The sequence below is a fragment of the Centropristis striata genome, chromosome 4 (genome assembly GCF_030273125.1).
Source record: "Centropristis striata isolate RG_2023a ecotype Rhode Island chromosome 4, C.striata_1.0, whole genome shotgun sequence".
NCBI lineage: Eukaryota > Metazoa > Chordata > Actinopteri > Perciformes > Serranidae > Centropristis > Centropristis striata.
Genome location: NC_081520.1, coordinates 41,206,695 through 41,234,622, shown reverse-complemented (window position 1 = coordinate 41,234,622; position 27,928 = coordinate 41,206,695). Strand labels below are relative to the sequence as shown.

General features: G+C 40.1%; 1 protein-coding gene across 1 annotated transcript in view; it reads left to right on the top strand.

The window, feature by feature from the left end:
* Positions 1 to 23,354, top strand: part of sipa1l3 (signal-induced proliferation-associated 1 like 3) — an 89,530-nt gene extending 66,176 nt beyond the window's left edge. The window contains exons 9-24 of the mRNA XM_059330728.1: positions 1,486 to 1,643; positions 2,418 to 3,000; positions 4,539 to 4,637; positions 4,755 to 4,930; positions 10,103 to 10,351; positions 13,360 to 13,542; positions 14,610 to 14,734; positions 15,786 to 15,901; positions 15,983 to 16,440; positions 17,601 to 17,819; positions 18,683 to 18,842; positions 18,930 to 19,104; positions 19,367 to 19,516; positions 21,139 to 21,265; positions 22,245 to 22,326; positions 23,075 to 23,354. Coding sequence (XP_059186711.1) covers positions 1,486 to 1,643; positions 2,418 to 3,000; positions 4,539 to 4,637; positions 4,755 to 4,930; positions 10,103 to 10,351; positions 13,360 to 13,542; positions 14,610 to 14,734; positions 15,786 to 15,901; positions 15,983 to 16,440; positions 17,601 to 17,819; positions 18,683 to 18,842; positions 18,930 to 19,104; positions 19,367 to 19,516; positions 21,139 to 21,265; positions 22,245 to 22,326; positions 23,075 to 23,260 — 3,246 coding nt within the window. The 3' untranslated portion in view covers positions 23,261 to 23,354. The remainder of the gene's footprint in view (positions 1 to 1,485; positions 1,644 to 2,417; positions 3,001 to 4,538; positions 4,638 to 4,754; positions 4,931 to 10,102; positions 10,352 to 13,359; positions 13,543 to 14,609; positions 14,735 to 15,785; positions 15,902 to 15,982; positions 16,441 to 17,600; positions 17,820 to 18,682; positions 18,843 to 18,929; positions 19,105 to 19,366; positions 19,517 to 21,138; positions 21,266 to 22,244; positions 22,327 to 23,074) is intronic.
* Positions 23,355 to 27,928: the final 4,574 nt, after the last annotated feature.

Genomic DNA, 27,928 nt, shown 5'->3' with positions numbered 1-27,928 from the left:
TCTTTTATTCCGCCTCGCTTTTTTTTTATAGTCTTTGTTCTCTCTTTTCTGTCCTCTCTTACTCACTGCCCTTTTCTTTTCCCCTCTCTGCCTCTCTGCCTCTCATTCTTTAACTGGATCAGGGCTGGGTGGGGTTCAGTAGTGAGTAGTTTCTTTATTTTCTCCCTCTTTTTTTCTTTTTCTTTTTTTTTTTACTTCTTTAAATAAAGCTGCCTTCCCACACGTTCTCCAGGGCGCTGTGTGCTTGCAGCGTGCACTGCAGCGTGTGTCAGTGACCTGTGTGTATGATAACATTTTGCGTGTGGTTATTTTTAATAGTTTGCATAAGTCAGTGCGTGAGAGGCTGAACACGGGTGAACACATGCGCTCAGACCGACCCTATGGGTGTTGTGTACAGTGCAGGCTATGTAGAAGTCATTTATCCTTCAAGACATATTATAAATTAGCATTGTGATTGAAAAACTACACTTTTATTACCATGCCTACAGCAATTTATTGTTTGTTCTAAAAAAACAAGCCTCATCATCTTGTGAAACACGGTGTAAATGGTAAGTAAACAAGAAATGTGAAGGTTGCACCTTTTTAATTGAGTCAATTAAAAGTGTGTTTGAACATTTTTATTTATATCAACTCTTAAAATCACAAAGTGTAATTTTATAAATGGCACAATAACTCCATCCAGAGGATTAAAGACTGCAGCAGCGAGGGGTTGCACTTGCTCAGATGAACCTCTAGGTGGCAGCATCTGACATGAAATAAAACCCACAGTGGCTCAAGAAGAATGAAGAAGAATTCTAGATACTGGGGATGCTTTTATATTAAAGAGAGAGGACAAGGGGAGCACCAGTTAGGCCTGCACTCATAATAACTGTATAATTAATGATAAATTGTGCAGTAAATGTCTGTTAAATTTAATATTTGAGAAGTATTAGTAGTAGTGTATTTTAGAGGTGATGCTCACATGGAAAATAGTTAATATTTTGATAAAATATACCAAACTTTTTTCTTTAAATTATCAGTTATAACACTTTATACCATTACATCATGCACAACTCTGCAGTACGAGTGAAGGATGCTCCTGTGGCTCCGTGCTGGAGAATGTTTGTGTATCTGTGGCCAAACAGTGGGCTGGATTACATAATTGGTACTTTCACACTTCCCTCTGCAGATGAAGAGAGGATTGGCACACACTGCACCACAGACACAGCCTGGACTCTGTGCCACGTCTCCTACACACACACAGATAGACGGACAAACCAACACACACACACACACACACAGACACAAATAGCCCACACAGAATCCGAAAAACAAATTACATAAAGAGCTGTTGTTTGGTGTCTAGTAGTGAGCGTCTCAATCTCTCATTTCCCCTGTCAGACTCTGTCTTTTATCGTTGAGTCAGTTGTGTCAATGCCAGTTATGTGAGCTCATTTTATTAATTTGTCTTTTTTTTTTTTATCTCTCTCTTCTCTTCCTCCTCAGCTCCTGAGAAAGAGGCACATAGGGAACGACATCGTCACCATAATCTTCCAGGAGCCGGGAGCGTTGCCTTTCACCCCGCAGAACATTCGCTCACACTTCCAGCACGTCTTCGTTATTGTCCGTGTGCACAACCCCTGCTCTGAAGGCACCTGTTACAGGTAAATGTTTTCACACAACAACAGGATTCCTACAGGAACTGGAAATCCTTGAAAACACTTGAATAATTATGTGCTGTTTCAAGGTTTGAAAAGTGTTTGGATTTTAAGTGAAACGCATGAATGAAACTGCTTGAAATTGAGGTTATATCAGAAAGGGATGTCACAATGCTAGATATTTAGGAGTTGATACCAATGGCGGTAAAATGCTGTGATTTGTCGATATCCATTTCAATGCCACGATAATAAAAAAACATAACTCTTTCATTGAATTCTTCCTGTCCGCCACAGACTCTATGAAATAACTGGTGGCAGTTAACAGGTGTAGGAACCCCAGATCAGAAGCATGTTCATAAAGACATAACTATGATAAAAAGGATCTCTGACACTTCATATAGATAGATAGATGGATAGATGGATAGATGGATAGATAGATAGATAGACAGATAGATAGATAGATAGATAGATAGATAGATAGATAGATAGATAGATAGATAGATATACTTTATTTATCCCAAGCTGGGAAATTACAGTGTAGCAGCAGCATTACACACAGAGACAATGACAACACAATTAAAGAAAAAGAACAACCTAGGCATACTTCAAGCAATAAATATAAAAATACAATAAAATATAAAGTGTCTAAAGAAGGTGTAGAATAGAATTCCAGTGCAGAATAAATATGAATATACAGTATAAAAATGTTGGTGCTATGAAACAAATAAGGTGCAATGAACAGTGTGCATAAAGAATATTTGTTCCACCTTTTCTTCTCAGCGTTGCTGTGACCAGAATGAAAGACGTGCCTCCCTTCGGTCCGCCCATCCCCAGCGGCGTCACCTTCCGTGACCCGGAGACCTTTCGTAACTTCCTTCTAGCCAAAGTTATCAATGCAGAAACTGCAGCGCACAAGTCTGAGAAGTTCCACACCATGGCCACACGGACGCGGCAGGAGTACCTGCGTGACCTGGCCGAGAACTACGTCAGCAGCACGCCGCTCGACTCGGCCGGCAAGCTCAACAACCTCATCTCCCTGGCGTCTAAGAAACGGGAGCGCTCCAAGGCGAGAGAGGGGGCGGAGCTGGGAGCCGCGGGGGCCGTGGCCTGGAGGGTCCTGGCCCAGGACTTCAGCGGAGGAGGGACGGAGCTCCCCTGTGCCTTGGGTCTGTCCGCCGAGTACGTCCTCCTGACGGACTGCTCCACCAAAGAGGTGGTGTTCAACTGTTTCTGTGCGGACGTGATCGGCTGGACCCCGGAGCGGCTCACGCTGAAGATCTTCTACGGCAGAGGAGACCACATCGCTGTCCGGGTCCCAGAGGGCTGCGCACAGGACGTCAGGGAGGTGGTGCAGAGGTTAAAGGTCAGTTTGGAGCTCATTCCAGGAATTGTAAATCTCTTTAACCTTTTTAAAACACATCTTCATGTTGTGTTTGGGACCAAAGTGAAATTTAATGTTTCTCATAAGTCATTGTGTGCAACCTCGAGGTCTGGGAAATGTTTTGAATTCATTTCCTTTGTCAGAAACTATTTGCTAAACCAATTTTTAAAATATTTGCGAGGCTCGGTAAGACACAATAACAAACAGACCAGTTCAAACGAAAGGTAAAAAAAAAAAAAAGGTCCTTTCCTTAATGTAGCCAGATACTCAGAACAATCTGTTATAACCAATCTTAGTGGACACACAGTGATAAGATGCAACAAATATTGTCCATATTCATCACTTAGATACAAAAACATATGTAAATGAATCCTGGTTGGCTTAGTCTTACAGATAGGGTGAGGTTAATAAATACCAACGTTTCCCACAAGTTCTTTTCTGTCAAGTTTCTGGGTTTGGTTAATTTCTGAGTTTTCATCTTGAAAATGAGTGGAATTGTTTTCATTTCATGCCCATGTTACACCTCTGCTTTGTTATGTCTGCTTTGACGCAGAAAGCTCAGAGGATTTACACAGTTTGGACTGATTTTCATGCTTTGAAAGTTTTTCCAAACATATTTGAAAACATGGAAATTCAAAACTCTTAAACAGGATCAACTGTGAAGATAATTACAAGAAGTAGCATTGAGTTTTTCAGCTCAAAACTAACCTTTAAAACTATAATCTACCCCTGTTATATTCATGTCAAAATATGAATATCAACGTATTATAGGGCATGAAGCTACTCATATAGCTCACTTTGTCAATGAAGTTGTGCTCTGCTGGCTGTTGAGAGGCATTTCATATTATGATAATCTCTGTTAAATTCATTGAATTTAATGCTGGGAAAAGGAGATTTCCTCTGAGTTAATCCAACAGAAAACAACATATTGAAGAACAGGGTTTCTAAAAGTAACGGATGCATGCAGAGTTTCTGATGTCACCTGCTATTTTATGTGCATATTGACAGTATCGCTGATGGATTTAAGTATTTGATGCTCTTCATGTTAATTAAATTGCTGGTATAGATAGATAGATAGATAGATAGATAGATGTGATATATATATATATATATATATATATATATATATATATATATATATATAGCTGGGAAATTACAGTGTAGCAGCAGCATTACACAGAGATGATGACAACACAATTTAAATTAAAAGAACAACCTAGGCATACTTCAAGCAATAAAATGTAAAAATACAATAAAATACAATAAAATGTAATGTAAAAATAAAGTGTCTAAAGAAGGAGTATGTATTAAGGAGTAGAATTCCAGTGCAGAATAAATAAATAATAATAATTAATAATTATAATTAATAATAATAATAATTAATAAATAAATTAAAAAAAGTTTCAGGCTTTTTTTTAATCATGTAGTCTTTGTTCTGGAAGAGACATAGAGACATTAAAACATGATGCTGCTGTTAAAAATGATATGTATTTAATTCCACCATGTCCTCTGCTCGCCAGTCGTTGACGGTGGGATGTGAGACGGTGGACATGACTCTGAGGAGAAACGGACTGGGACAGCTGGGCTTCCATGTTCGTCTGGACGGCACCGTGGCCGAGGTACCGCCAGATCACCATCTGCCACAACACATCTCAAATGTCCATCTATGAAGAGTCTTGGCTGAACATAACTGGCTTGTTTCAAGACTTTTTTGGGGTATTTTTTGTCTGATGCAGGTGGAGGAATATGGCTTTGCGTGGCAGGCGGGACTGAGGCAGGGCAGCCGGCTGGTGGAGATCTGCAAGGTGGCGGCGGTGACGCTGACCCACGAGCAGATGATCGACCTGCTGAGGACCTCGGTCACGGTCAAAGTGGTCATCATCCCTCCGTACGAGGAGGGAGGGCCTCGGAGGTGAGCTGAGATCTCTTTAAAGCTAAACTGATAAGAGGGGAATTCACTTTGAACCCTCTGAACCTCGACCAGTTTCACTTTTATGCTCCTGTCACATTTTACTCACTGTGGCCTCGTCTTTCACTGCAATATTTAAGACCTGCACCTTTATGAAGCAGAACAATCATGGCTAGAAGCAGCACAAAACACATTTTGTGCAGTATAACACACTTATTACATTACATTACATGTCATCTAGCACAGTGGTTTTCAAAGTGGGGGCCGCGGCCCCCTGGGGGGCCGCCAGGGGGCGCTAGGGGGGCCTCAGAAAATTGGAGGGAAGATGAGAAAAAAAAATTTAAAAAATCAAAAACAAATTTTTTTTTATTTTTTTATTTTATTTTTTTAATAACCATTTGTCCTGAACCGTACAATACGTAAACTGCCATAATCGTCGGATTCTCAAGTTCAGCTGCAAATTCGGCATGACGACATCATAATCTGTGTAGACCGTTGTTATCAAGCTGCTCTGCTCCTCAAGCTAGCGTGTAGCTAGCTAGCGCAAAATGGACAGGTTTTTGACAACAAAAAGACCAAAGGAGAAGACCAACAGCCCTGCCGTGGAGGACTCGTTTTTTTGTAGCATTGTCGGTGGGTTTGGGGGTCCCCGGCCAGAAGCTAATGCTATTTGGGGGGCCTTGGCATGGAAAAGTTTGGGAACCCCTGATCTAGCAGACGCTTTTGTCCAAAACGACTTACAATAAGTGCATTCAACCTGATGGTACTAGACACAGACCACTTCTAATGACATAAATCAGAAAAAGAAAAAAAAATACATTTGATTTCTTTGATTATTTATTTATTTTTAAATTTGAATAAATGTAATTAAATAATTAAATAAATGTACATAACATTTTTCATGTATGTACGAGTGTTACCAATATAAGGATTTAATGGGGCCGTCACCTGTGATACATACTATTTATATTATAACAACTAGTCAGGATTCTCCAAATTCATAAATATGATTCAGCCAGTTTCAGATTTAAACATTTTTTAACATCTTCCCAGTTGCTGTTGAGCCATGTAGAGTAAAATAACCCAGAGAAACTTGAGACGGGCGTTTTGGCGTCTGCACTGATGCAGGTGTTGTGGTGAACCAGAAGGCAAAGCTCTCCATCTCCTTTCTGATCCACACCGATGGTCAGGAGCTCTGAGTGGTGACCAGAAGAATGATGTCATGGATACAAGTGGTTGTAATGGGTTTCCTCCGTAGTGTGACTGTGCTCAGCCTTAGAGGCAGAAAGAGGAGCTCAGCTCAGACATCTGGAGGGAGCTCAGAGCTGATTCTGCTTTGCATGAAAAGGGGCCAGATGTGGTGGTCCGGGCATCTGAACAGGAGGCCTCTATGGCGCCTTGTCCGGGTACATCTAGAAAGAGTCCCTGAGATTGACCCAGAAGTTATAATATATCACGTTGGGGTCCCCTGATACCAGAAAATGGATGGACATGGAGGTGATTATGGTGATATATTGCTATTTTAGGCTATATTTGGTTATTTTACCTAACAGAAGCATTTGTCTCACATGAGTTGTTCAAGGACCATCAGGAAAAAGAGGTTTTACAGTTTCTGGTTATGATAAATGATGTAATTTTGCTGATTTAAAAAAACGAAAGCATGCATTAGAAAGTGGCCAGCGGGTTGTGGGGTTCAGAGGATTAAACAGCTGTGGTGAAGACAGATGTTGAGGCTGTAGGTGACGACACTGCTGAGTTTTAGACGGCAGCAGTGGAAGGACGAGAGAACCACAGCGAGTGCAGGACGTTCTTCACTCAAACACACAAAAGCATGGAAGAGGTAGTGGCCAGACTCCAATGTTCTTCTGAGAGGATTTTGTGTGGGAGTGTGTGAAAAGAGGAAGTGAGCGAACACAGAAAGAACGATGTGTGGTTCGAGAGGAAATAGGCGGAATGAGGCACGGAGACAAAAAAGAAAGGCGCATTTGTTTAACGGGAATTAACCAAAATCTGCCTTTCTTTGTTTCTCCCTCCTTTATATCTGCTCTCATCTCGCCCAGCCTTGTTTCCCCTCCTCCCACAATCTATTTCTTTTCCCTGCCGTCATCCTTTTTTTGCAACCTTTCATCCGAACACGCGGCCGCGACAAAGACAGAATAACGAGGCCTTCTGAGACGCTGATGTGATGTTACAGAACGGTTACGGAGGTGAAGAAATAAACCACAGTGTGTTTTTGTCACTGAGGGCTTTTAAATACAGTAATTGTGGCTGGCTGTGTGATCGCACAGTGGTTAGGTATCTTTAATGTTGGAGGCAGTTTAATTACACCAAGTTAAATCCTTTTGACACACACACACACATGGACACACTCTCTCATGTAGCAGCTGATAATTAGAGTCTTGTATTTCAAACCCCCCCACCCCCCTTTTTCTCTCTCTCTCTCTCTCTCTCTCTCTGACTCGTTTGCCGTTGTGTGCCAGGCGAGCAGATTGCATGAGATTAAGGCCTGGAATCTGCAAGGGGGGAAAAAAAACGGAGACCACAAAAATAAATAAATAAATAAATGAGTGGAAGTGATTAATTAAAAATGCATGCCCTGTGCGAATGAAAAGGACGGAAAAGAGAGAGAGAGAGAGAGAGAGAGATGGAGAGAGAGAGAGAGAGAGAGAGAGGCAGGGTTTATTGAGTTGGAGAGGCAGAGGAGCGCTGGGTTGAGGACGACGTGTCTCAGCAGAGTGAGAGAGCGAGGTGGGCGGAGGAGAGAAAGAAAGAAAGCGAAAGCAGAGTTGGAAGTGTTTTTATCCTCTCTGCTCTGACTCGTGGTCACGCTCGTTCAAGATGGATGCATCCAGAGGAGGAAAGGTGTGATGTTGTAGTGTGCTCGGCCACGTGTGTGCAGCTGTGTCGCCTCCGCCAGCGTGATGGAAGAAACTCTGCATGTCAACATGTGCAGGCTGGGCGCTCTCTAAGGTCTCTCTAAGGTCTCTCTAAGGTCTCTCTAAGGTCTCTCTAAGGTCTCTCTAAGGTCTGTACTGCTGCTGCTGCGTAACTGTGGATGCTGATTGATTTGGTTTAAATCCTTCATACAGCAAAGTGTCCGGGCCACGTGTTGTCTTCACTGATTTGTGATTGTGCACTGTTATTATGAGTTTGTTTTCTACTCGTATATATATATATTTATTTATTTTTTTAATATATATTTCTGTTTGTTGTGTTTACATCTCTGCAGCTTTAATTTGATGGCGTTTTCACAGAGTAGATGGTTTGATAGTAAAGAAATACTTCACCTAAATTACAAAAAAATGAAAATTTTCACTTCTATGCAGATAGTTTGCGGATGGTTTTGTCGTTTACTTTAATTTCTTTAATTTTTTTTCTTCCTCCACAATCCACTTGATTTGAATAGACTTACCTTACAGCATTGAAAAATAATTTCATTTTTTTTCAGCTTATCTTTTCTTAAATAATGTCCTTATTATTCAGAATAATCCAACCTGTTCATGGTGTACAGTTTGAAGAAATAGACTCCTATTACTATCATCATTGCCTTGTCAGCTAGCACGATAAGCACATCGCTAATGAGTGCTCTTTGAATATAACAATTTATTAAATAACGTTCTGTCCATAGGCACTACTTGGTGTGTGCTGTGATGTTAATTCAGGTCGAGCTCTTGCTGAAAGGCAGGGTCCAAAAAATGTAAAGTTAAATATATTGTTGGACCTGTGTGTTGCATCGTTTGATTGGTCTGATAAAACTGCTGCTGTCGTACTATTCTGCATGGTTGAAGAAGGAAAGTGTGAAAAGACGAGTGCAGATAAAAGAGCCAGAGCATTTTACAGCTGGTACACTTTAAACTTGATGTGGCAGATATAAACTGGATACTGAAGGATACATAAAAAATCCCTTTCACTTGTTTCACTTTTTGTTGGCAAAAGCAAAGTGAAATTATTTTTCTGGCTGAACATTATCTAACATTATCATTGTTATATTATCTGCAACACTGGCAGCGTAAAACATGATAAACACATGATCCTAAGTGGTAACATGAAGGAATTACATCACACTTTACATGTAAGTAAATATACTGATTTTACACGATTTTCTGCTAATAAGAATGTTCAGCAGAATGATTTCCTTGTAGTCCTGATTTGGGTGAACCGGCCCTTTAAGGCACACATCATACATCACACACTGCATCTTCATTTCTCTTATTTGAATCTTTGCTTTGCTGTGTTTGTTTCTCTCTAAGTTCTTTTTTTAATCCCCCTCCTGCCTTCACATCTCTGTAAATCTCACACCATTCTTTTCCCATCATGGCTGCCCTCTTCTCCCTCATCTCCTTCTCTCTCTTCGTCTCGTCTTGAATACATCCTCTATGCATATTTGATGCCTCCTGCCCTCCTGTAATAGGCTGTGGGAATTAAATAATGATGATGTGTAAAAGATATATCCTGGATGTCAGACTAGAGGCTACTATGAGAACATTGAAAACATTATAATTGATAAATAAGAATGAATTGATCAGTTTTTTCTCACTGAACTCTGCACAGAAGCCACAGTCGTGGTTCAGCTGCAGGTCAGATCTTCATGAGGTTGCTGCTGCTTCTCTTGATTGTGTTTTACTGAGTTGATGATCAAAATCTCTGGATGAAGGCCGGGACATTAACCCTTTGATGCACAACATGGGTCTAAAGTGACCCGATTAAATTTTTATATTCTATATATTTGCAATAAATTAATTTCAGCATTCAGTATTGCAGGTTTTCCTCAAATAACTTGTTTTTGATCATCATACATCCTCCTTTTTTGTTTTCATTTCTTAAAAATGTCTTTAAAAACTGACAAAGAAGACACAAATATTAACTATCCTGTTTTGTTAAATTGGTGTTTTTTAAATGGAAATTATTATTTGGTGGCTCTAATAAGTCTCAAATGTTAAAATATGTGATTTTCCAATGTAATCTGGTGGTTCTAACAACTCTTTAAAAGTTAAACCTTAAAAATAAGAAATATAACAGTTACACATTTACTCAAGTTGTTAATTTAGTGGATCACTTTTTGTATCACTACGCTTCTAATGCACAAGGTCATTTTTGACCCATGTGTGTAAACTTGATGTAATAATACAAAAAAGTGTCAAGCATCAGATTCACTTCTTCCCTCTGTGTCTTCAGGGGCTGCACAGAGGAGTATGAGATGAAGACCATGGAGCAGAAGCCAGAACCTGAGCCTCTGGCCGTAGGCTACCGGCCCTCGCCGCGCCCCACGTGGCGATGGGACAGTCCTCCTATTCCTCCAGGGCTCCACAGTGCCCCCAACCCTCAGCGCTGGGCCCCCATGGGTCCCCCTCCTCCTCTGCCCCGCTCACACAAGGCCCTGATGCCTGTTCCCTACAGGGAGCCCCAGCACCTCAACTCCAAGAGGTGAGACTGTAGAATACACGTTATTCAGAGAACTGGTGTTATCGGTAGCATCAATATTAGCAATTTATTCATCTAGATTATCTCATATTATTGATAGTAACTGGTAATCTTCTAAAAATGGTCTCTTAAAGATACAATGTGTAACATTTCGGCTGTGAGTTGTGTTCTTTACAGCAGTAGTTCTCAACCTTTTGGAGTCGCGACCCCCAATTTAACATGCATGTTGTCCGTGACCCCCACTCACTGAACACAATCTCACACGCACAGTTCAGATCACCCAAAAAAGGAAACAAAATGACCAAAAAAGGAAACAAAATGACCAAAAAAGACACAAAATGATCAGAAAAGACAGTAAATGACCAAAAAAGGAAACAAAATGACCAAAAAAGACACAAAATGATAAAAAAAAGACACAAAATTACCAAAAAAAGACATTAAGTGATGAAAAACACACAGTGGAGACAGAGCTGACCCCCAGAAATCATCTCACGACCCCAATTGGGGTCCCGACCCCAAGGTTGAGAAAACTTGGTTTACAGTATCCCAAATGCTTCCAACAGTTAGGTTCGGTTACTTTCATTCATACCTGGAGGTAGATTAGGTTTGTACTAGGGATGGGAATTTGGTTGATCAAGTGGAATTTTTAATTGATCTGTCAATTTTTTTATTTTAATTTTATCTCACTGAACTGAAACACAACTGAGCGTTCAGTTCTGCGGCCGTACATTAATAAGCCAATGAGCTGAAAATTAAGTTGGATAAAGCTACAATTTGCAAACTGAAAGTTGTAATAAAAATTATAAAACACACAGAAATACAAGATTATTAATTTGAGCAAAACTAGCTTCATGTATCAAACCTTGCTAGCATGAAATACAAGGTTTAATTTCATCCAAAACACAAAACACATTTAAATATGTAAGATTGTGTGAAAACTAACCTCATGCCTCTTCAGGGGCTAAAACATAAAACATTGATCTCCTTGACGTTATCTCTACAGTATCATCTCACTTAGTTAGTTTTAAGATTCACAGGATCAAGTCTCTTTTCATCCTTCAAAATAAAAGCGTCAGTTATCAAAACAGGCTTTTGCATAGTACCAGTGTTTCCCCTACCATTATATTATATTATTAAAATAAGAGCACAGAGAATCCACAACAGAATTTACAAGAAGACTGTCAAAATAAGATGCCTTAAATAAAACATACAAGAACCTTTATTCCTTTACAATCATTAATTAAATTATGCATTGTTTAAGATCAGTGTATATAATGGAACCCCAAAGCTGTAAACCTAGGGGAAACACTGTAGTACTGTATATATATATATTTTATTTTGCCCATGTATGCATGCAGCGATTTATTGATTTATTGATCGTTAACGTTATAGATAATCGAGTTGGCAGAACTGTGAAAAAGGTGGGTGAAGCCGTTTAAAAAGAGCCAGTTATTTGCTTCCACTGTCTGGTGCACAGGGACACTCAGTTCAGCTGTGACTCACAACTCAGCCCACTAAACCAGTTTTGTCTTTTTTACTTCCTTCAAACCCAGAGAAATCTGTAATTTTATTCAGAATCGATGCGTTTCATCTGGTAGCCTGTCAGTCGGGTCATATCACCTTTACTCCCTCTAGCTGCTCTAACTTTCGGGGAAACACCAGATTGAGTAAACCTTAATCCTGCTGAGCCACATCAGATATATTCTGATCGACAGTAGCGGTTGCTTACAATCAAAACAACAACTCCCATGATCTCAAGCTACGTCATGACATCATCAATTTTCATAAATTTTCATCATTTCATCATCATTTACTCAACCTGAACAAGACAGGTCTGTAACTCTCGAGGCTTGGGGCCGAATCTGTTTATTCAAACCATCATAACTTTCTGGCATTCCACTAGGATATCCGGTATATGACAGTATTGTGTTTGTATGGACTCCTGCAAAATAAAATAAAGACAAAAAATGCCCAAAAACAGCTTGCTGTGTTGACAGGCTCACCTTTTTAATCAAGATAAATCCCAAAATACTCCCAAAGGAACAGAGTCATTCTGGTTTCCTGTGAATCACCATGTTTCAGCTGCTGTGCATTACACATAAAAGACAGCATGAGTCCTTCAGTTTAATAAATAGACTGAAATAGCATCGACTGTATTTTTGACCATATTGAAAATCACACCGTTGAGATTTCTAAATACCATGGTATGGTACTCTACTTTATTCTGGACAGTCTCAGTGTTTGGTTTGGTTTTATTTTGACCCTTTTTGTTCTCAGTTTAGAACCACACTTGCTGGTGTCTCACTGCCTAACGTTACAGTAATTACTGCATCAAACCCGGCAGGGTTTAACAGGATCATTATCTTCCAGCATGTTTCTCACTTAGTTTACATAAAAGCTTTTTTTTATGGTTTAAGAACATATACATACATTCACAAACATACATATAGTCAAACATTGGTAACATGAGGTCAGGAGAGGACAAAAACATAGAAACATTATATGCACATACCTATTTGTTCAATGCATATACATGCAATTACACACAGCATGTGGTACAATTGCTTGAGTGGAATATTTGCAACGTTCGTTAATGGGCTAAAAAAAAGGTCAATTTTTCCCAATGTCTTTCCCCCACAGTCTTTTGTAGCCTCAGGTTATAGGTAGTCTGTTCCATATGGTGTAACTGATTTACAATGTTTATAAAACTGTCCACTGATGGGCGCATTTTGTGATGGCTTTCTTGCTGGCCGCCATGAATATCCTTAGGAGGTACGAGTCACTTTAATTCAAGTCCTTTGGGGGGAGTCCGAGGTATAGAGTAGAAAAGGGCATACTGACAGGAAAGCCCAGTGTTTTTGAGATAACGCCGGACACATCCTCCCAAAATGTCTTCTTTACATAAAAGTTTTGTTGTGTTCCTGTAGCTGCGTCCCTCATGTTGCCTCGCCTCTCTGCGGTGTGTTTGTTGTTCTGCTGGTTAACCGTGGTTCTCTCTTTGTGTCCTGCAGGCCGGTGAGCTACCCGGAGAACCACTACACTCTGTCTCCTGCAGGAGGCGACAGAGTGCTGCCCTACAGGAACCCCTCAGCCAGCTTCTCCTCCCCCTCCTCAGGCCTGGTGGGCCTCTCCACCATGGGGCCGCCTGGAATCACACCGGGGCCCTTCGTACGCTACAAACCCTCACCTGACAGGTGTGTGTGTGTGTGTGTGTGTGTGTGTGTGTGTGTGTGTGTGTGTGTTCTTGTACTTCCTACATAGTGAGGACCAGAACACATTTTTAACCAACAGAGTGGGGACATTTTTGCAAAGTGAGGACATTTTGAATTTCAGAATTCGTTTTAAGGGTTAAAGGTCACATGATAATAATAATTAACTGAAACTGTATTGTGTGGTTACAAAACTAAAATTATAGTGAAAATGTCCTTCGTTTTCATCTTTGTCAACTTTTTTCATACATAATGAAGATGGATAAGACAAAGGAAATAAAGCCAAAATTTACTGTGACCTCTTTTAATCTCCCACCCAACAAATACCCCATTACAAAAAACTAATACTAACATTAAAACTAAAACTAATAAAAACTAAACTAAAACTAGCAAACTCAGTCTAAAAACTCATTAAAACTAACTGAATTTGAAAACAAAAATTGACAACGAAAATTAAAACCAAAACTAATGAAAAATCCAAAACTATTATAACCTTGCCAGGGAATTTACTATTCCAATGAGGGCCCTCACAAAGATAGAAAAACAAGAATGTGTGTGTGTGGTCTTTTGTTCAAGGCTCTCCTCTGATCTTGATTTAACATGTCCGATGTTACTCATAACAGTTTTGTGTGCTAAAGGTGGATTATATTTGTTCCTAAGACTGAATACTGAGTCTGCAGTGAGACGTGTATGAACACACTGTCTCCTCCTGGAGGAAGATCTGTTGTGTGGGCGGCTCTTCCTCACTCTGTGGAGGTTGATAACATCTCGCCCAACCAGAGAAATGTGTTTTATTCAGCCGCCATCAGGATGCAAAACAGAAACTGAAATTCATATTCAAACGCTACATTTTTAAGGCTTTGCTTTGGAGTTTTATCTTAATGTTTTTATGTTTTGTAGTCAACATAATCCTTTTTGTGTGTGTGTTGTGTTTAATGTGTTATGTTTTGCAAAACCTACTGTTTGACTAAACATCTAATTCACCTACATATTTTATTTTTCTCATGAGTAACTCACTGTGGCATTAATGTGTTTATTAATGGTGTGTGCAGGTATGGAGCAGGACAGCGCCCCCTGCTGCCCTACGAGCCCCACCTCAGCGTGGACATCACCTCCAGTGGAGAGTCTTCCTCAGGCTTCACCAGTCAGGAGAGCACCATGGAGCGCTGCAAAACAGGTACAACCAGCTTTAAGAAACTGTTGCAGTACTTTAAAGCGGCTATAATCAATATTATTAGGGTAGTTCAGAGTGATGAGCACACAGAGAATTATTACCTCAATCTGCAGCGCCACAGAGCTTCAGTGTTTTTATAGATCTAGATCTTTTTTTTTTTTGCTGCACTGTTTTTCACTCTTTTGATTCACTCTCACGGCTCTCATCAGTGTTTCAGCAATACGCTCTAAAACCCAACAGCACCAAACAGCAGCAGAAGATTAACTAGCTGGTGAACATGGTGAAGAATTTATCAGCTCAAGAGCCAGATGTTTCCATCAGGAGTTGTTAGAGACCAAAACAGCTAAATTGAGCGAATATTGGAGTAAAACTCACCAAACAGACTCCATATTAATGATATTCACCCATTGAAGCCTGGAAAGCGGATACGTCGTTTTGTAGTATTTGTATAAGCTCTCAAATACTTTTTGAATTTCATTTCTATCTGCAGAGGCTGAAAAATCTATTATTTAGTAGAAGCGTTGACACTTCTGTTGAATTTCCAGAAAAACTTCAGTTTTTAGGGGCTTATTTTAAAATCGCCCAGAGGTTTTACAGGCGTTTTAGGCCTCAATGGGTTAAGGGTTGAGTGATATTAAGTGTTGTTCTTCACTTGCTGGGTGTGTAAACAGACGACTTCTTGCTGATTCCTTCGCAATATTAACTTAAAAGGCTAACATCAGTGTGTTGTTAGTTGCAAGTTATTATTGAAAAAATGTTTTGTTTAGATTTTAAACTCTCATTGAGGTGTATAAATAGAATACATTCATTACAATTAATAGAATAATAGTTTGATGCTATTATCCAAAAACCAAACAGTGCATTTTTATTTAGTCTCTATATTGCGTCAGAGTGTTTGTGTTGCTCAGCAGAGTGGAGATAACCCAGTGTGATTTAGTGCATTGGTGGAGGTCAGTGTTTAAATGTGCTATAAGTATTTAATCCTCTTTGCCCACCATGGAGGTTCAGTGTAATTTGTTTTAATCCTGTGAGTCTGTGTGTGTTTTCTGTCTAGAACCCCTCTGGCACGTCCCAGTGTCGTCGTCTCGGGGACCTGGTGGAGGAGGGGGACAGAGGAGGATCCCCAGACAGGATGTCCCAGGAAAAGACTCTCCAAACAGACACTCCAAGGTCAGACTCGTCTCGTTTTTTCCTCTTCTTTGTCCCTCTGAGTGCCTGAGTGTCTGAATGTTGCCGTGTCGTCCTCTGCAGGGAGAGACTCAGTACTCGAGCCACTCCAGCAGCAACACGCTGTCCAGCAACGCCTCCAGCAGCCACAGCGACGAGCGCTGGTTCGACGGCGGGGCCGGAGGGGAGCGAGGAGGCGGGGGCTGCATGGGAGACGCAGCCGACCCCGACCCCGACCTCCTCAACAAGGGGGGGTCTAACGACAGCGGCATCGACGCCTCCACCCACTACAACAACGCTCGCCACGCCAACATGTCCAACAGCCAGTCCCTGAAGCCCATGCACGGCTTCGTGAGCTACAGCGGCGTCCAGGAGCTGTCGGTGGGACGGAGCAGCGGCGGCAGCAGCGGCAGCGGAGAAGCGAGGAGGCGAGAGTCTTCACCCATCATCCCACCCGCAGCCAATCAGAACAAAGGGTACCGGACCAGGACGTTCCCGCCTCCTGGCTCCAGCGCTGATAAAATGGATGCTTTCAAACCTCGGTAGGCGCCTGATGAGATGCATCTTTTATGGCGTTTTTATTAACAAGCATTAACCTCCATTATTAACAGCAGAAATGTGCTGCCGGCTTTTATTGCATGGAGACTGTTGCATTTCATAAATCTTGCACTTTAATGCTGCTCAGCTTAATTGAGAATGGGAGTACTATTTAATAACTCAAGACTTTTAAAAAGTTTTGAGGAATCTCTAGTGAACGAACCAAGCAGCCATTATGTATAAACACCAAATCCTTTTCAAACAATAATATCATGCATGACAATCTATGTTTGAAGGGTGCATTAAGGATTAAAGCAGCTTAATCCTTTAGAAACATACACATCATCATGTGATCATCATGCCACCCCCACATCATAAACACATGCAGGCATAAAGCATGCACACATACACAGTATGATCCTCTGTGCTGGATTAAAACAATCTGTGTTTAAACCCTGAGCTCCAGTCTGCTGGTGTGTTGGACCATCAACATATAATATACACTTCAAATTAAAAGAGAAGGCATTGATTTATCACAGGTAATGTGTGCACAGCTTGACAGGTAGTCTTTATTTTCCTACATAATACAGCTGCACACTTCTAGTTTATTAAAGTTATTAAAATCAATCTATTATAATATGCTTAACAATTGAATGGCTTTCCACTGAATTAAGAAAATAATTGCCTGCATACAAGCTGTTCCTTAATGTGTTTTATATATTTTTACAAAATAACAAAGTATAAAATACGAAACTTATTCTGTCGCTTTCATGGTAGAGTTTGTCTTTTCTTTTAAAAGAGTCCTCCAGCGTTTGTTGACTTACCTGAATGAACTCTATTCCATTTTCATCCTCATCTCACATCTTTTAGGTGAATTATTGTAATATATTACTCCTATTGTCTTTCTCAAACGGTAAAACACCATTTTCTTTTGCTGGTGTTCAGTAAAACAGCTCCTGCTCTTACACACACAGTAAAACCCTGTGTGATAACTGACATAAAACAAAGGATCAGGAATATAACTCAACAAGTTAAAAAATGCCTTTATCAGCTCAGATCTTTGACATCTCTATCTGTCACATTTGCCTACCGTCAGTCAAATTATGAACACCAAATGGATGATGATTATGATGCATTAACCACGTCTCTATCTCTGTCCTGTCAGCGCCTACACCCCGCAGGGTTACAAGACTCCGTCAGCGGAGAAAGCCCGGCCCGTCCGAACCGTAACCACGCCCACTTCAGCCCAGTTCGGCTCCATCCCTCTGTCCAGCTCCGCCCCCAAGGCCTTCTACGGGAAGAGCAGACAAGCCGCCTGGCAGAACGACGACAGCAGCGCGTCACCTTCAAACGCCATGACGCCCGACAGCAGCCACAGCAAGAAGTGAGTTAGAGACGGAGAGCTTCTAACAGGCAGCTTCCATTTAGAAAGATTATCTTCAGGGATGAAGTCGGCTTGTTTTTATATTTCTGACAGTAAGAATTCTTCCCTCTGCTGTTAATTAGTGATAGATTAGTAAGTAATTCTAAGAACCTGGTCTCACAGGAATCCGTGGAATAGCCACGGAATCACTCAAATTTCCATGAAACTGACACGGATTTCGCTACAATGCAAGTTAATATTTGTTCCTATTGGTTTGTTCCAAGTCACGTGACTTTCAAGGTCCCGGCGGTCAGAACAAAAAACATGGTGGACAGTTCTCTCATTTTTTGTGAAAAACTTAATATTTTGATTTTTGTTTCTGTGTAAAAATGGATTTTGATCACATTTCTAGCGAGAAATATATGTTTTATTTTCTAAATATTCACTCAGTGAATGTACATAATCACTTTGTATGTTGGAATAGCCACGGGATATGACTGTCATTAACTTGCATTGTAGCGAAATCCGTGTCAGTTTCACGGAAATTTGAGTGATTCCGTGGCTATTCCACGGATTCCTGTGAGACCAGGTTGAATTCTAAATATGAAACAGGTTACATAATGGGAGAGAGTTTGGAGTCAGAGTGAAAAAGACACACTGTCCTTTTGTATGCACATTGTTTTTTTTGTTTTTGTTTTTTTTAAAAAGCAATGAATCTGTTTATTTTAGTGTTTATTCCTGTTTTATTTATTTTATTGTCTCTTGTTCTGTTTGTTTATGTACAGCACTTTGTTGCGGCTGTGGTTGTTTTAAAGTGCTTTACAAATAAAGTTGAGTTGAGTGGAGAGTTGAGTATATTTGCTGCTGATGTCTCGTGTCTTCAGGCAGGTGGACACAAACTCAAAGAACGTGTTTGGACAACCGCGTCTCCGAGCCTCGCTGAGGGACCTTCGTTCTCCACGACGGACGTACAAGAGCACCATCGAAGACGACCTGAAGAAACTGATCATCATGGACCCGGGAGAGATGCCACAGAGAGACCCAGTGAGGACACGCTGTTGTTATATCAGACGGTTACATCAGTTCTCAGAGTGACGCTCAGCTGACTCATCTGTCCTTCTCTCCCTGCAGTCTCCCAGGAGAACGCTGCAGAGAACCTTCTCAGACGAGTCTCTGTGCAGCGGGCGGCGGGAGGCCAGCTTCGACAACTCTGAGAACCCGTCGACGCCCACTGACGTCCTGTTCACCTGCACGCTGCCCACGCGCCGCCACGCCGTCTCCTCCAACCACATGCAGAACAAGAAGGGTGAGTTTAAGATGTTTGTTTTCAGGCGGGTGAACAAATCTCCTGAAGACGGTGTTGAGTGTTTCTGCCAGCGCTGCTGTGTTCAGTGTGTTCGCTGCCAAGTTTCATTCAGTGGAGATCCAAGAAGCTCAGCCATGACAGCGATCCTTTTATGATTGTCGTGCACAATTTATTTGTTGCTTTCATAACTTGTGCAACCTTGTTGATGTCCTTGTTTGGTGCAGAGGTTTGTTTACTCACTGCAGTTGTTTCTTCCTCTCAGTGCCTCTGTCTGCCTCGGAGCTGTCTCTCACTGAAGTCAGAGACAAAGTTCCTCCTCTGAGGAGGCTGGACCCGGGTCTGATGCCCCTCCCTGATACGGCCTGTGGACTGGAGTGGACCAGCCTGGTCAACGCCGCTAAAGCCTACGAAGGTGAGGAGGGACACACTGCAGGATTAGGTTTGTTCCACTCTGTCAGACTCTGGATGTATGTGGGTTGTTTCTGTTATTGTTTGGAGCAAAAATTCTTAAAATTGGCTGAAAGTTTAATTCACACCTTTTAACCTCAATTATTCAAAACATTTTTTTATTATGATCTTGGTTTCTAACTATGTTGAAAACAGTATGATTCATATGAAACTATTATTTTATTGTATTTTTTTTCTTCAGTTTAATGTATTTAAAGTTCAAGAAAAGTTCAATTTTGAAGCTCAAAGCTGCAAGACAAGTAATTGTGTTAAATATTTTTGACCTCAACATTGACCAAAATAATCGTTATTATGATTTTTGGCTTACCTAAACTACATTCATAGTAGATTTAATGCTAAAAAAAATAAAATTGCTGTGTTTTGTTTTTTTTTGTTTCTTGATTAGATTTTCAAGAAGCAATCAGACATTAAATAAATTCTTTCTTTTCCATCTTTTTATTGGTTTATACACATTAGAAAATGTGTAAATAAATGTATACTGAGTAAAACAAAAACAAAAAAAATAGAATAAATAGGGCATGGCTTGTAAAGTAAATACCTGCAATAAAGCTATAGAAAAAAATATTTTTATTTCATTAAAATTAAAATGCATAAAAAATCAAATACATTTTTGAAATTTTAGATAGATAGATAGATAGAGAGATATAGAGAGAGAGAGAGATAGATAGATAGATAGATAGATAGATAGATAGATAGATAGATATACATACTTTATTTATCCCAAGCTGGGAAATTACAGTGTAGCAGCAGCATTACACACAGAGACAATGACAACACAATTAAATAAAAAGAACAACCTAGGCATACTTCAAGCAATAAAATATAAAAATACAATAAAATACAATAAAATGTAATGTAAAAATAAAGTGTCTAAAGAAGGAGTATGTATTAAGGAGTGAAATTCCAGTGCAGAATAAATATGAATATGCAGTATAAAAATGTTGAAACAAATAAGGTGCAATGAACAGTGTGCATAAAAAACACATAAAGTGCATAACGACGGTATGTAATGAACCAGTCTATTTGTTATTGTACAGTGTGATGGCATGTGGAAGGAAAGATTTTTTCTTTTCTCAAACACATTCAAGTGATCCAGACGTGTTGTAGTAATGGTGCAGTTTGTCACTAAGAGTTTATGTTTCATTACTTTGAAATGATTTTGAGTTTGAAAATCCGAGATCAAATTCAGAGTAAAGTAAAGTAAAGAATAGAAAACGAGCCGTCTGGATGCTGGAGCTGATCGCTGTCGGCTCCTTTCTGTCACTCGACACTCCTGAGAAAGAAAAAAGAAAGAAGGAGAGAAGTGAACCTGCATCAACACCTCCGACACCATCACCTGCTCTGCTTCCCAGACGCTGCTCCTTCTCTGGGTCTCCGTCCCGTCCCTCGTGTCCTCTGAAGCCACAAAGACGATCACAGCACAGACAAACACACCAGACTTGATCCAACACTTGATCCATCAGCGACCTGCTGTCAGGTCCTCCTGCTCTGAGCTCCCTGAGGGACACTTGGGTAAAAACACTGATTGAAGCAGCGTTTTACAGTGATTGTGTGTCTCTGTTGCAGCACAAAGAGCCGTTTCTCTTTTCTCGCTGACTGAACCGCAGCTGGGAGGTCCAGACATGAGGCCGGTCGTCAGTCCGGTCCAGTTCCAGACTCCTCAGACGCCGCGGACCACGCCGACCTTCAGCGGGTAGGTCCACCTCACTCTGAGAACTCCACCAACACAACTCATGTCACTACTGCCACCTGGTGGTGACTTTGAATTCTGCGTCCCCAGCTTGTTAACTCCCTCCTCTGTGTGTTCCAAGGTTATAATAGTTTTGGATTTTTCATTAGTTTTAGTTTTAATTTCGTTGTGAATTTTTGTTTTCAAATTCAGTTAGTTTTAATTAGTTTTAGAGTGAGTTTTCTAGTTTTGGTTTAGTTTTTAGTTTTTGAAAATGCTTAGTTTTAGTTTAGTTTTTATTAGTTTTAGTTTTTTTGTAATGGGCTATACGTTGGGTGCGAGATTCAAATACATCATAATAAATTTTGCCTTTATTTCCTTTGGTTTATTCATCCCAAACGCCCCAATAAGGTTATTAACTCCTACAGTTCCAGGTGTTTTGAATTTTGGTTCTAGTTCCCAGTCTCAGTAAACATATTCACCATGTGTTGCATGTTCAAATAGAAACACTGAATTATGAATGAAAAAAGTTGACAAAAACGAAAACTAAGGACATTTTCACTATAGTTTTAGTTAGTTTTAGTTAGTTTTGTAACCACGCAATACAGTTTCAGTTAGTTATCGTTTTTTTAAAAACTCTAGTTTTTATTTTTATTTCAGTTAACAAAAATGTTTTTTCAATTCTAGTTTTCGTTATTTCGTTAGTTTTCGTTATCTATAATAACCTTGGTGTGTTCTCTCTAAAATAATCAGTTGGTTGTTTGAGTTGTTGCACTAGTTTGTGCGTTGCCAGAGATCGTGTTTTGTTTTGTTTTGACTCTAGTGCAGCACTTCAGTATGTTGTTGAAAGTGAAGAAGAGTGTTGAACCAGAATAAATGCACTTACACAAACACCAGAAAAACCTGTCCTCCCTCTCCACCTACAGAACCTCTGCAGCAGTGACTCTTTGTTCTTCTATTGTGGTTTTTGGCTCCATGTAAAGTATTGTGTGTGTGTTTCCAGCGACGAGGTGCCCAACGATCTGTCTGGTCGCCTCTACCACCTGGAAGTGATGCTGAAACAGCTCAACAATGATCTGGAGAGAGTGAGAATCTTTTTATTTTTATCTCTATTTATTAAAAAGTTCAAAGTAAATGTCCTGCATTCACCCACCAACACCGACACATTCTTATTTTTTGGATACCATTTCTGTTTCACTGTAATAAATATTTTTACGTAGTTAAAACTACAAAACAGATCCTTACTTTTTCTAATTCAGTTTTCATGTGTCTGTCATTTCACAAAAAAGGATAATAGAATTTTACTACCAGCCTCTCTAAAGCTCTCATATAAATGCTTTAAATCTTGTTTGTTTGATTGGGAAAGAAAAGTCAAAGTTGTGGTTTTACTATGGAATGCCATTATTATCCATTTCAAAAGAAACAAATAAATAAATACATGGCTTTTAGATTAATCCTGAATAAATGAGAGAATCAATTTAGAAAAAACATGTAAATATTAAAGGGTTTTTTAAGAGTCAATATAGTATGTAAATAACTACTTTTGTTTCTTTCGGGTTATTTGTTGCTCACGGGCAGATTTTTATCACTGTAGAATAGAGACGTGTTGCTGTTTCTCCTCCATGTTCTCATCTGATTCTCAGCAAGAAATCAAATAAGAGTTTTTTCCCAAAATGTCAAACTATTCCTAATAATTTAGATTAGATTCAACTTTATTGTCATTGCACATGTCACAAGTACAAAGCAACGAAATGCAGAATAACGGTAAAAATGTAAAAATTCCATTTACTGTCCTGTCACACTAAAGGTTTCTCTCCTTCTCTCCTCCTGCAGGAGAAGCAGGATAAAGTGGTTCTGATGGCGGAGATGGCCAACCTGAGGGAGAACAACCAGCGGCTGCAGGAGGAGAGCGTGACGGCCAGCGAGCAGCTGCGCAAGTTCAGCCGCCTTTTTGATAACGGCGACAAATCTGACAGCGACCACGAGGCTCACTCTTTAACGGTCTCAAAGAGGGAGTGAAACCTGCAGGAGAAGAAGAGTTAGGCCCCAGAGGGAGGCGACTGTGAGGCACACGGGACTCCTTGCATACACAGTGGCGGCGGCGGCGGCGGCGGCGGCGGCGGCGGCGGCGGCGGCGGTGGCGGCGGCGGCGGAGGCGGAGATGTCTCCTCAGCGTCCACTGGACTGCCTTAAACCGTAGAGACGCAAGATTGATTTCTAAGACAGCGTGGAGACCCTCCCTCTCTTTTCTCTGAGCCTGTTTATTTTTATAAACTGAAGTCTTATATACGTGTCACATATATATAAATACATATGCTACTATGCCGGAGGAGCGAGTCGGAGAGGAGACTGTTTTAGAGAACACTACATCACCTGGAGAGGCCTAATACTGTTCCTACAGCCAATCAGCCAAAAAAAGGAAAAAAAAAAAAGACTCATTACAGACTGCATCTCCCAGAATGCACTAGAAGTAATGGAAGCTCTACAGACATGGTACTGTAGATAGATGCCTGTGTGGTACAATTCTCATGTATCAATATTACCTTTATTGTACTGATAGTGTGTGTGTGTGTGTGTGTGTGTGTGTGTAACTGATGGTACAGCGAATACTCAGAAGCATCGTGGCACAGTGTGTGTGTGTGCTCGGATGCATTTCTTACCCTCTGGTGTGTGTGTGTGTGTGTGTGTGTGTGAGTGAAAGATGGATTGTGATGGTTTTGTTTTGAGTGATGAACAAACTAGTTTACTGTAATATGATGTGGGCCACAATATTCCCCTTCCCCCGTTTACATGGATGAAGCGCGGCCCTCTAGATGTGAACCAAGCCATCAGCGCGTTGAGCGAGTGGTCGATGTCTGAAGCTCAGTGATTATTAATATGATCATATCTGTTCATGTAGTGCTTTGTTTCTAAGTTAATTTTCACTGTTTTCCAGCAGTGACGTATCATCTCAGATCTAAATGTACAGGATAATTATTTTAACCCTGGGTCGTTATCTCAGTACGTCTTTAAAAATGATCTTTTTCTTAATATTTAAAGCAGTAGTTTGATATTTTGTATTTGCTGTATGGCGTTAAATATATACGATACGGTTACAGCCAGCAAACGGTTATTAGCTTCTTAAGGACACCGGTGAGGACAGTGAGCAAGAAACAAAATCTGCCTACCATCACCTCTAAACTGACTTAATAACAAACGATTAATCTCAATTGTGTTGTCTTGTACAACAGAGAATTCACCGATTGAAGGTCTATTTTACCTGCCTGGTGTTGCAGAGAGGCTCCTCGGAGTTAAAAAGGGATTAAATATCTGGCGTTTCTGTTGTTTTAGATGAAACCACACACTCTTCCCATGTGACGAAAGTCTTGACGCAGTGTTGATGTATTTACAATACATCAACAATAAGGCCGCTAACAAAGCTAGTTATAGCATGAGGCGGCCTCACCGCCTGCAGCTGGAAAACTACTGAACCAGGTTGAGAATAGACAGCAGCTCTGAGACGTAGTTTCAGAAAATTAGCCAAACAAAGTTATCACTCATCTAGCTATAGCAGAGTGTTTTCCTGCTCTGTGATGAAGCCTTGATTTAATTTACTCACATGGCTGATGGCTAGTTAGCCAGCTAGCGTGCTAATTCCACCTTGCATAGATTTAAATAGTAGAAAGATGTTTTACATATAATTATCAACCTATTTAGGTGAGTATATATTTGTTTTTGTACTTCTTGCAGTCTTCCAGTAGATGGCACTGTGTCTGCAGATCTGACCCCGCCCACTTTCAGACAGGTGTTACAGCCAAATGCTGATCCATTCTGTCACCTGATTAGCAATATTAGCTAGCTGCTGCATCAGTCTTTTTTATTTTTTATTCTACTCACTTCATCACATTGTTGATTCTGATCAAACCAAACATGCTCCCTTGCAGTCATCAGATATAAAAACAAACCAGATTTAACGTGTTGTTAGTGAGTCGTGGAGTTGCTGGTAAATAGATTTTGTTCCTGTTTTTATGGAGCCAGGCTCGCTGTTTCCTCTGCTTCCAGTCTTTATGCTAAGCTAACCATCTGTTGCTTCATATTTAATGAGCGGTGTCAAACATCTCATCACTAACAGTGACAGTATTCCTCAAAACGTCAAACTATTCTCATGATAACGTCTTTGCATATTAATCAGAATACAGAAAACTTTTACTGTACATGAAACTCACTCAACACTGAAGCTCCTTCGTATCAGAACCAGTCTGTCTGTTTGTTTGTTTGTGTGTGTGTGTGTGTGAGTCCCCGTGTTCTGTGATAACCCAAATGAACACAACAGACACTATTTATACTGCTCAGCTTGCTTAACGATATTGTCTACTATATCTATTTTTCATACAGAAATAAGGTGTGTGTTTTTGGACACTGGTACTAAACGGACAGTGCGTCCCTGCAGAGGACGCCTCTTAACCTTCCTGCGTCCGTTTAGATATTGCTGATGATGAAACTCTACTAAATGATGGACAGCTACGTCTCTCATCAGGAACCTTCTCCTTCTTCCCTGGTCTGACTGGAACTGTTGAATTTTAAATCCTAACGCACTCAGGTTCCTCTAGATGCTGTTAAAGACACTAAACCATCAGTTAGGAGTGGGCGATGTGACGCACTGAAGCCTGAGACAATAATAGACATTTGTGCTTTATCAAACTGTTTATACCGCTGTAGTTTAATATTTCTGGCTGTGTCGGGTCATTATAGACCAAGATGCAAATTGATTAGCAGGGCGATTTTGTGGCAATATTGAATTTGTATGATTTAATACTTTGTTAAAAGGGATTGACGGACAATTAAGGTGTCACACTAAAGCCTCATTATGCTTGATTCATGCAGCTCACCATCAGACTCATGCAGCTGGTTTTCAACTGTCTGCACATCCAATATACTCTAATTAATCACATGGAGGGTTCAGATTCTTCTATTAAACCAAACTGTAGCCGGGACTTTACCATACACTGTCCTCGGTAGTTTGGGGGAATTAAAGATCTAAAGGTTCTCTGTGTGGAGGACACAACTGGGCAGTGGCGGTTCTAGACCAGTTTTACTGTGGGGCCAGTTTTTAATCAGAGGGGCACAATAAAAAAAAACGGCAAAGATGATATTTAAGTATTCAAACCCTTTATTTTAGCTAATTTAAAAATCTTAATTAAGTATATTTGGAAGATACAAATACATTGTATCAATTACTGCGCAATTATTTTTTTAAATTTTTATTTGCAGAACAGTGAGAATTATCTTCTTTATATATTCACAAGCTTTTATTGCACAATTAAACTATTATCCAATGTACACATTCTGGGTTCCTTTTGTGTACAAAAAATTGGTAAGAATTGTTCCGTCGTTCATCGTTATGAATTGATTATTTTATTTTTAATTTGACACAGGGGCCCTGTGTAGAACCGCCACTGTAACTGGGTCTTTATAATTCCAGTTGGACCCTGCACAGACAGCAGTAGTGTTGTTTATACTATCCAGCTGGGATTCCCTGTTTCTGCTAGAGTCGATATGACGTATCTGTGCTTTGTGCAGACTTTGACTGCACATACGAAGTGTGTAATGCATCCTCCAGGAGGACAGTATAAACAGAACTAAGGAGTTCGGAGTTGTCCAAATTTGTTTGCATATTTGCTGACGCTATACTGGAGGTTTCAATACCAGATTTGCGATCACTCCAGGAAGTTTCTGCCACGACCCGATCCGTACAGGAAACCAGATGTTTTCTATGTCCGGTCACCAAATTCACATAAAAAAGTATATTTACGCATTAGTAATTGAATGATTAAGGTAATTTAGTTTCTTTTTAATTACCTTTTTCCCCCCCTTTTTTTCAGTTTTGTTAATGGATGACGAAATTCCCCCTATAGTTTAGAGATACTTTACCAAAACAGGTAAAAGAATGAGGAAGGTTTATTGAATAAGGAAAATATTATTTTATTTTATTAGTTCTAAATTTTAAACGGTCTTTACAAAAGCAAGAAAACGTGTATTTAACATTTGAATTATCTATTTCATAACTAGTTAAACCATCAATAACATTATTTTATTTAACCCCCCAAATGATTTGATGGATCATTAACAGCCAGAATATCTCCCGAGGCTTAAAACGCAGACAAATATCAGTAGTTTCTTGATTGATTTGCCACAAAGTCAACTACATTGAAACCTTCCTATAAAATGAAACCTGCTGTGATAAAAGATGTTCCCCACATCGCTCACTCCTACTTTTAGAAATCCTCCTTTCTTCCCCTGACATGAGAGGAAACAGGTGTCGTCTGACTCTGAGCGGGACAGAAAACTGCCACTTCCTGCTGCTGTCACACCTCCACCTGCTTTCTGCCGGCTGTGTAACTTTGATAACGTTTATATCTACTAGGACCTTTTTGTTTGGGTCCAGAAATACTACTTTTTTGCAGTTCCTCGTAAACGAATGCTGGCTATAATGAGTTTTCTCCTCAGTAAAAGCTTGTTATTTCCTTTTTTTTAATGAAAGCGACACTCCTGTTCCTCTTTCATTCATGCAGCTTCGCAGGTGTAGCTGTGACTTTAGTATCTGTTTGCTTATGTAAAAGGGGCATGGTTTCTTTTTTTTATGATATAAAGTTTAATGTTATGTATAATTTTAAGCTATTTATAGCATACACAACGATCCCTGTTGAA